This window comes from Fukomys damarensis, unplaced genomic scaffold (assembly GCF_012274545.1).
Source record: "Fukomys damarensis isolate Sample0158 unplaced genomic scaffold, DMR_v1.0_HiC HiC_scaffold_19, whole genome shotgun sequence".
Lineage (NCBI taxonomy): Eukaryota > Metazoa > Chordata > Mammalia > Rodentia > Bathyergidae > Fukomys > Fukomys damarensis.
The window spans coordinates 66233073-66241151 of record NW_022900931.1 but is presented as its reverse complement, the minus strand read 5'-3'; the positions used below and the strand labels follow the sequence as shown (position 1 = coordinate 66241151).

Here is an 8079-nt window from a genome sequence, read left to right as displayed (position 1 = left end):
TCCAGCGGCAGGTCGCACACGGTGGAGTAGCACCCGCGGCAGCGGAAGCGCCGGGTCACCTCCTGGACCCCTGCAGGTGAGGACTTAGCCTTACCTGTGTCACCGTCTGCATGCTCTAGGGACCCCTACTAACTGGCCTGGGCCCTCGAACACGCCTCCCGAGCAACATCTAGTTCTTATTTTCTCCAGGGTTCTGAGTATCTGAGTCCCGCTCGTGCTCTTCCACCCAGACCGCCTCCCTTGCCCTGCCCCAGGACTAAATCCTTACCGCAAGGAGGGATGCAGGGCTGGACTGCATAAAAAGAGGTAGCGTCACTAACCTGGAAGCCCCAGGAAGGCCCCTAAGAAAGCTTCCCAAGGATGTTACCAAGCCGGACGCCTGGGGGCGGGGCAATGCCCCGGAGGCGGGACTAGACCCGCTGTGCTCCTCCCCGAAGGTGGGTCCATGCCCGCCACGCCCCCTCCCGGAGGCGGGTCCAGGCCCACTATACTCCTCCCAGGGGCAGGGGCGGGGCCGGGCCCACGGTGCTCCAGGAAGTCAAGCAGGCTCAGGCCTCCAGTTAGCCACCTACATGGGGTGCAGAGGAACCCTGCGCATGGGACTGTCCCAAGATGGGGGCTAGCAGGACAGGAAACATTCCGAGGGGCGGAGACAGCGGAAGAGTGATACGGCGAGTCAGGAGACTGCAGAGCTATCCAGGGGTCTCTGCAGTGGAAGTTTCTCACGGTGCTACTTTACCTCTTTTAAGCTGCAGAATGGCCCTCTTCATTTCTTCCGCAGCAGCAGGGAAGGCAACCTCAAAGGACCCTGGAGGGTGGAGTGGGCCCTGTAGAACAGCCCTTGCCTACGGCAGGCACAGTGGGCTGCACTCGCTGTCATGGTGTCTGCCCCCTTTGCACGCCTAGGTCTCTCTTTATTACCACATCTCTTTCCTCCGCACCTCCTCTCCTGCTTCCTTTGTCTGTCCCAGATGGAAGCCCTCACCACATCTGCCTTATCTTGTTGGGAGAAAAGGGAGGCTAACCATCAAATTCTTCAACAGAGGACTAGGCCTTCTGGGGGCTGACGTAATTTCTTCTTCCTCTCCGATGCATCCTTCTGCTTTCATTTCCCTTCAGGTACAGAGAACCACATTCCCTAGCACCTCAGGGCCTTTGCACATGCTGACACATTTGGAGCACATCTGGTCATCCTCCATGTCTCAACCTCACATCACCTCCTTAAAGCTTTACCGTCACCACGAAGCTCTCCTCTAATCCAATTTGTTTTTCTCATAGTACTCAATTCTTTTCATGCAGTTCTCACCAGTTTGCAATGACATGTCTATATGCATTGACATTTAAATTCACCACCCAAATAAATGTCTTTCTTTAGTGCTGTGTCCTCAGGACTCAAGGGACAGCCCTCTTAGAAAGAGCTCAATAAATATGTGAAGAATGAATTCCAGAATCCTGGAACTGGAGACCACAGGACCAAGCCTGGGGCCCAGATCCATCTCTTGGATGTGTTATATTTGGCTTGAGAAGTGTTTTCTTTTTCTCTCTCTTTTTTTTTAAATGAACTGGTTGCCAACATATAAAATTTGGGAAAGTCACATAAATGCTTGGCATGCCTTAAAAAAAATTTTTTTGGGGGGGTTGAAAAACTGTACTGCAGAGACCATGTTGCCATAAGGCAGCAATTAGCTGGGGTTTGGTGGCAGCCACTCCTAACAGGGCACGCCCTGCAACTGCTCCACGCCCTCAGCGACTATTCCTTTCTACTCCTTCTCTCCTGTAGTGTGAGTGTGCTCCCTCTGTCCTCTCTGGGTTCTGACTCTGCTAATGGCCTCCACGTTAAGGTTTGCTGAGGCTGGCAGAGGGCGTGGATAGCCGAGTTCATCCCACGGTGGAGACACTTTTGGAAATCAGACTTACGGCACGGAGCGATGCTACCAGGGTGTGAATGCTGTGCCCTCCCTGAGTCGCGTGTCCAAGTCCTAAACCCCAGTGCCTCAGAACGTGACTGCCTGTGGAGAGCGGGCCAATCTCAAAGAAGTGACCGTGTCACCGTGAGGTCATCAGGACGGGCTCTCGTCCAGGATGACTGGTCTCTTACAAGAAGAAGAAACGAGGAGGTGGACACACAAAGGAAGACACAGGAACGAGGCAGCCATCTGCAGGCCAAGCAGAGGCCACAGAAGAAACCATCCCCGCCTTCACTGACACCCAGGTCTTGATCTTCCAGCCTCTAGAACTTGGAGAAAATAACGCCTATTGTTGAGGCACGCCATCTATGAAGATTTGTCACAGCCTCCACCAGACTTCTAACTTTTCTCGTTAGTGACAGAACAGTGCTTCACCTGAGAAAGGGCTTCCCTCCCCTCCCAGCTAAAAGATTTCACTTCTAAGCCTCGGTCATGGTCACATGACCAAGTCCCAGCCACTGAGATTAAGTGGAAGTGTCACGTGAGAGCCACACAGGAAGTACCTTTGAAAGGAAGGTACCATCTTGCCCATCTTCCACTCCTCTGTCCGGCTGCGGAAACTGGGATTTAGTAACAGGGCATGAGTACAGGGCTATAGTCTAGGACGGTGCAGCACAAAGCCAAAAGGGGCTCGAATCTCCAAGAAATTGGAACTGCCAACTGGGGCTTGCCCTAAGTGCTAGCATATTTTTACTGAGGCTACTGGCAAGAGAGTGGCTGAAGCTCCCAGCATTGGGAGGCTGATGCAGGAGGATTTCAAGTTAGAGCTCAGCTTAGTGACTTAAAGATACCTTGTCACCTGGAGGAAAAAAAAAAAAAAAAAAAGATTGGGAATGTGGCTCAGTGTGAAGGCCCTGGGGTTCAATCCCCAGAAAAGTAAAAAAAAAAAAAAAAGGCAGACGGCTGAAGTGTGGATCACTACATTTGCACTCAGAAAGGACCACTGAAGCCAAGACGTGGGTTCAAAATGAGAAGTCAAGGACTTAGAGGTCTGTCCTGGGCCACAGAACAAGACTGTGGTCTGGAGACTGGAGACGGCAGAATGGCCAGGAGGATGTGGTCAGATGAGAGGCCAAGATGTTGGAAGAGTCACTGAAATATCTGTGGGCCAAACCAAATGACTGGTGCGAGGGTGCGTGCGGACTATACCAGTGAGCCGAGGACGAGGACAGAATGGAGTCGGAGGAGCGATGGCGCAGAATGTTCAAAACGGCAAGGGCGTAGGTTCTACCACTGCGGTGAGGCACGGGACGATGTTGGGAGCCTCAGCTCTGGCCTAGCTCACCTGGGTCTGAGCCCTGCCTGGCACATCCGTCTGTGAACTCACCCGGCCCACACCTGAGGGACGGAGAGCAGGCCTCCCTCCCTACACGGCCCTCGGTGGGGACCACGACAGTGTCTGGCTCACACAGCTGGGGCAGGTGTTCAATGCCACACGACGTAAGAGCGTCCTGATCCTAACCCAGCTAGCTGCCTGCTTGAGGCCTGGCGTGAGGTGAGGTTGGTGTCTCTCAGCCCCTAGAACCACGGGCTTCCAACGGCACAGGAGGTAAAGCTATCGATACCATCATTTCCAAATGGGACGTGGGGACACAGACTTCAGTCAGTCAGGGGGTGGTCTGAGCTCCATCTGAACCCAGACATTCAGGTTCCAGAGCCCCCACTCTTAATCCTGCCTTCTTTTCTCCAAAGCCTGAATATCCCTCATCCAAAACCCTTGAGACCAGAAATGTTCCAGACTTCGGGACTTTTTAAAGTTTAGAATATTGGAGCTATATCGGGGATGGAACTCAATTCTAAACACAGATTTCCTTTGTGTTTCCTGTGTCCCTTACACACAGAGCCCACAGGTAATCTCACAGAGTTCTGACTGCGGGTTCAGTCACATGTCCCTTGGACTGAGGCCAGTCACGTGACTTCAGGTGTGGGATTTTCCACTTGTGGAGTCTTGCCGATGGCTCAAAAAATTTCAGATTTTGCAGCATTTCGATTTTCAGGGGAACGGGAGCTCCACCTGTACTGCACTCAGCTCCCCATGGTTTAGACACAGACAGCATTCATGGCTGTGTACACTGGTCCCTCCTCTCTCCTGCCCTCCATCTGGGACAGACCGGAAGTCGCCCTTGCTTCTTCCTGTCACTCCGGTCCAGCTTCTCCAAACACCCCTAGGGCCCACCTTTCTGACCCAGCCCAGCCCAGTGTCCTCACCCAGCCCCTGGGGCTGGTACAAGACGTCCTTTAGGGGCATAACAGGCATCCGAAGCTGGGACAGGTGTGGCACACAGTCAGACCCCTGAAGTCTCTCCTCCATCCTCCTGCCCCCTGCCCAGACTGGTCTTGGCCACCATTGTGATGGCCTGGTCGCCTCCAGTGGACTCCTCACTGGTCTCTCGACTTCTGCCCTAGCCCCTTGTAGCTGCCAAAGGGATCTTGTTCAACCAAGGAAGATACTGGCCAGACAAAAAGGGCAGGCCCAGACATCTGCATGTTAACACCACCCTGAGAGACCTGACATTCCTGGGTCTTGAGAACCACTGGTCTCCATGGAGTGACACCACAATCCCTTGCTGCCTCTCTCATTTCATCTCTCTCCAGCCCCACTGGCCCCCGGGCCTTGGCACTGGCTCATCCCTGCACCCAGGCCCTTTGCCCACATTATCTGGCTCTCAGTATCACCTCATTCAGCTCTTTGTTCAACTGGACCTTCTCACCCACTCCTCGTCAGACTGACCTATTCTCATTATCACCCCATCCCCTCCTCCCAGCCTAGGTCACCCTCTGAGATACTAGAGTATCCTGGGACTGCTGACGTCTGTTCCCCCCACACCAAGTCTAAGGTGAGGAATTTGCAGATTCAGTCCCAGCCGTCCCCCCAGCGGGGCTCCTACCCTAGTCAATAACCACACGATGACAAACTGCACCAGCCTCTCCCGGCCTCCGCTGGACCCAGCATCCGAACGCTCAGCCACCCCATGTCCAGGGCACCCAAACAATCACGACGTCCTGACCTGGCTAAACCTCTGGCCCCACCTGGGCGGGCTCAGCTCCCACACTGCACACCTGGGGGCCAACCGCAGCCTCTGAGGCCCCAGGCACTGTCACCTGCCTCGCCTCTCCCCACACAGCCCAGACCCCAACACTCCCTCTGGACCCCCACGCTTGTTCCACGGTCACAGCCCAGCCTCCCTGCTCCTCCAAGTCTGTCCCGTATACCCAAAGCCGCCTCCTTCCACATCTCCCTAATCCAGCACCCCTCCTTCTAGCTCTGGGGCTCCTCAGGTCCGCCCCTGGGGATGGGGGATTCCCAGCTGAAGCCTGCTCCACCCTGGCCTCTGGAGGTCCCCAGAAGGATGGAAACTTGTCTCCCTTGAAGGAATTTTGACATCTAGTGTAGTGGGAACAGCAGTAACCCAGCAGCTATAGAAACAAGCCCTGAGTTCCAGACCTCGGAAGCAGACAGTCTGTCCTAAAACCAGGGCCCATGGTCTCCCTGCAGCCCTCTGACTCCACCAAAGCCACACCTCTGCACCTCCAGGGACTCAGGGCTAATTGTGGCCTCTCAGGATGCTTGCTCCCCCAGGGTGACACGTGTGCCCTGAAGCCCCAGGACCTCCCCCACCACTGAACAGCGCGCACACACACACACACACACACACACACGTCTCATCACGGCTCTCACCTCTGCAATCTGCTCCACAGCTCCTTCCTGGCTCCCTGCCCCCTAACTGCAAGGACTCATGCTGGGTGTTTGTCCTGTCCTCGAGGAGGCTGCCTGGGAAGCAAGGGGACTGTCCCCCTTCCCTGGGTGGGCAGGCGGATGTCAGGCGAGTATTGAGACACAGCCAGTCTGCCTACACAAGACCCCACCAGGTCTCCTCCGCCCACCCCTCACTTCCTCTCCGCCCTCAGTGACGCCGTTCGCCTCAGTACCTGTCCTGGTGAATCACGTGTCTCCCTCAGGGTGCCGATGTCAACACCCAAACCTAGAGCCCGCTCCCTGGTCCTGGGGGCTGCTTGGCCGGGCTCCAGGGGCACTCACCCTGGGCGGTGGCCTCCTCCTGGAGGGACAGTGTCATCTGGGTGAAGGTGTCGTGCAGGTGGCTCCTCTCCTCATAATCTGAGGCAGGGGAGGGCAGGGGCTGGGAGGCAGCCCTACCCGACAGCTCCTCCCAGCATCCTCTGCTCTCCACACCTCTCCAGCAGGCCTCTCTTCCTGCTCTCGGCTCCCTCTCAGGGACCTCAGCCCCCTTGCCTTCCTCTGCTGCTGCCTGGTCCCTCTAAGGCCTCTTTCCCTGTCCCTGCGATGGCCCTCGCCACCCCTAGGCTTTCTTTGTCTACTCTGTGCTTGTCTGTCTGTCTCTCCCTCCCTCTCCCTCGTCCGGTCCTCCCAGGCCCTAGTCCGCGGAGGAGGGTCTCCCTCCTTACTGATTTCCACGTCTGAGAGACCCTGAAAGGCAGTGGTGAAGGCCTCCTCGCACTGGTCAATCTTGGGGCCCTGCACCCGGGCAAACATCCTGCAGATGGCAGCACGCTCAGGGTAAGTGGTGAAGCACAGGAGACAGGCCCACGCGGACGCCTTGAGCACCAGCAGGGCCCGCAGGGCAGCTGGGACAGCACTCGCCAGGACCAGCAGGGCCATTGGAGGGTCTCAAGGCCTGGAGAGAAGCTGGTAGTCTTTGTGAGGTCACTAGGAGGGGGAGGGGCAGGCACCTGGGTCAGAGGTCAAATCTCAGGAAGAAGGGTGTCAGGGGTTGACCTGCAGTCCCAGGTCTGTGGTTGGGCCAGACGCCAGGCTCCCAAGAACCTCACCTGTGACCCTGGACGTCCTCACAGGTTAAAGGGTCTCAGGGACCCAGAGGCCGGCAATGCAGTGGCCCTGACAGGCCCTGGGTTGGGGGTGGCAAAAGAGATAGAGGCAGATCCCCGACACTGTGAGTGCCAGAAAACTAACTAAAAGCAGACCAGAGAAGACAGGAACAGACATGGAAAGTCATCAGAGGGTCAGAGCCCAGAAAGCCACAGGCAATGTTGTGAAGAAAGACGGCCAGGACCCACTTGACAGGCAGCAAGTGCAAGAGACACAGGACAAGAAGACCAGCCCCTGCCAGGGTCCCAGGGCAGGGTGTGGGCCTGGGGGTCCCCGCCGCCCCATCCCGTGCAGGGCGCAGCCTGGGGAAAGCTAGGAGGCCGTATAGTGATCTCCTTGGGTGTCCTCCTCAACTATACAACCTCCTACCTCAGCCCGGGGGGCGCGGCAGGTGGACAGATCGGACAGATGGACAAGGTGTGGGCCAGGAGGGCCAGGGAGGGCGGGGAGGGCCGGGGAGGTCCCAGCCGCGATGGTGAGCCCCCGACACGGACCCACAGACACGAGCTTGTGTGTGGCGAAGGCCCCGCAAGGTCGGTTCTACGGGTGGGTGCCAGGACCCAGGAGTCCAGGCCCCCGGCCCCCTCCTCCCAAGGAACCCGAGCCCAGGATGTAGTCCTAGCCTTCCCAAGGAACCCAGTGGTCGAGGACCCCAGCCTCCTCTTTCCAAAGAACCAGGACTGCAGGCCCAGACCTCCTCCCTCAGACTCAGGGATCGAAGCCCCAGGTCCTCCTCCCCCAGGAACCCAGAAGTCCAGACCACAATCTCCTCCCCGCTAAAAAGCCCAGGGGTCTATAACACAGGCCCCTTCTGCCCCAAGAAACCCAGATGTTTTGGATGCAGTCCTGTCCTTTCCAAGGAGCCCAAGATCACAGCCCTCAGACTGCAAGGTCCAGGCCCAGCCTCGTCCCTCGGACCCAGGGTCCAGCCTCCCTCCCGGAGGCGGCACAGCCTGACCGGAGACTTGGCTTCCTGGGTGCCCGAGGGAGGGAACCTCCCCTGTCCCCCCTTCCCTCTTTCCCTGTCAGGCTGCAGGCCCCGGGCGGAGGGAATCTGGGGGTGTGGGCTCTTCCACCTTCCCCACTTTTCTACCCCATCCTCCTCCCTTCCTTTGGCCTCCGGACACTTTGAATGATACCAGCTCTGGTCCCGGGGAGCTGTCAGCGCCGCGCCGAGTCTCCGGCTTCTCAGGCACCTCCCAGCCCAGCCCCCGGGGTGCCGACGGCTCCCGCACCTCGCAGGTG

At 57.4% G+C, this 8079-nt stretch overlaps 1 protein-coding gene across 1 annotated transcript in view; it reads right to left on the bottom strand.

Annotated features, from left to right (window-relative positions):
- Spaca6 (sperm acrosome associated 6) overlaps positions 1 to 7201 on the bottom strand; it is a 13947-nt gene extending 6746 nt beyond the window's left edge. Inside the window, exons 1-5 of the mRNA XM_019206489.1 lie at positions 6393 to 7201; positions 6007 to 6084; positions 740 to 808; positions 269 to 292; positions 7 to 70 (exon numbers count right to left, since the gene is read on the bottom strand). Coding sequence (XP_019062034.1) covers positions 7 to 70; positions 269 to 292; positions 740 to 808; positions 6007 to 6084; positions 6393 to 6606 — 449 coding nt within the window. The 5' untranslated portion in view covers positions 6607 to 7201. The remainder of the gene's footprint in view (positions 1 to 6; positions 71 to 268; positions 293 to 739; positions 809 to 6006; positions 6085 to 6392) is intronic.
- Positions 7202 to 8079: the final 878 nt, after the last annotated feature.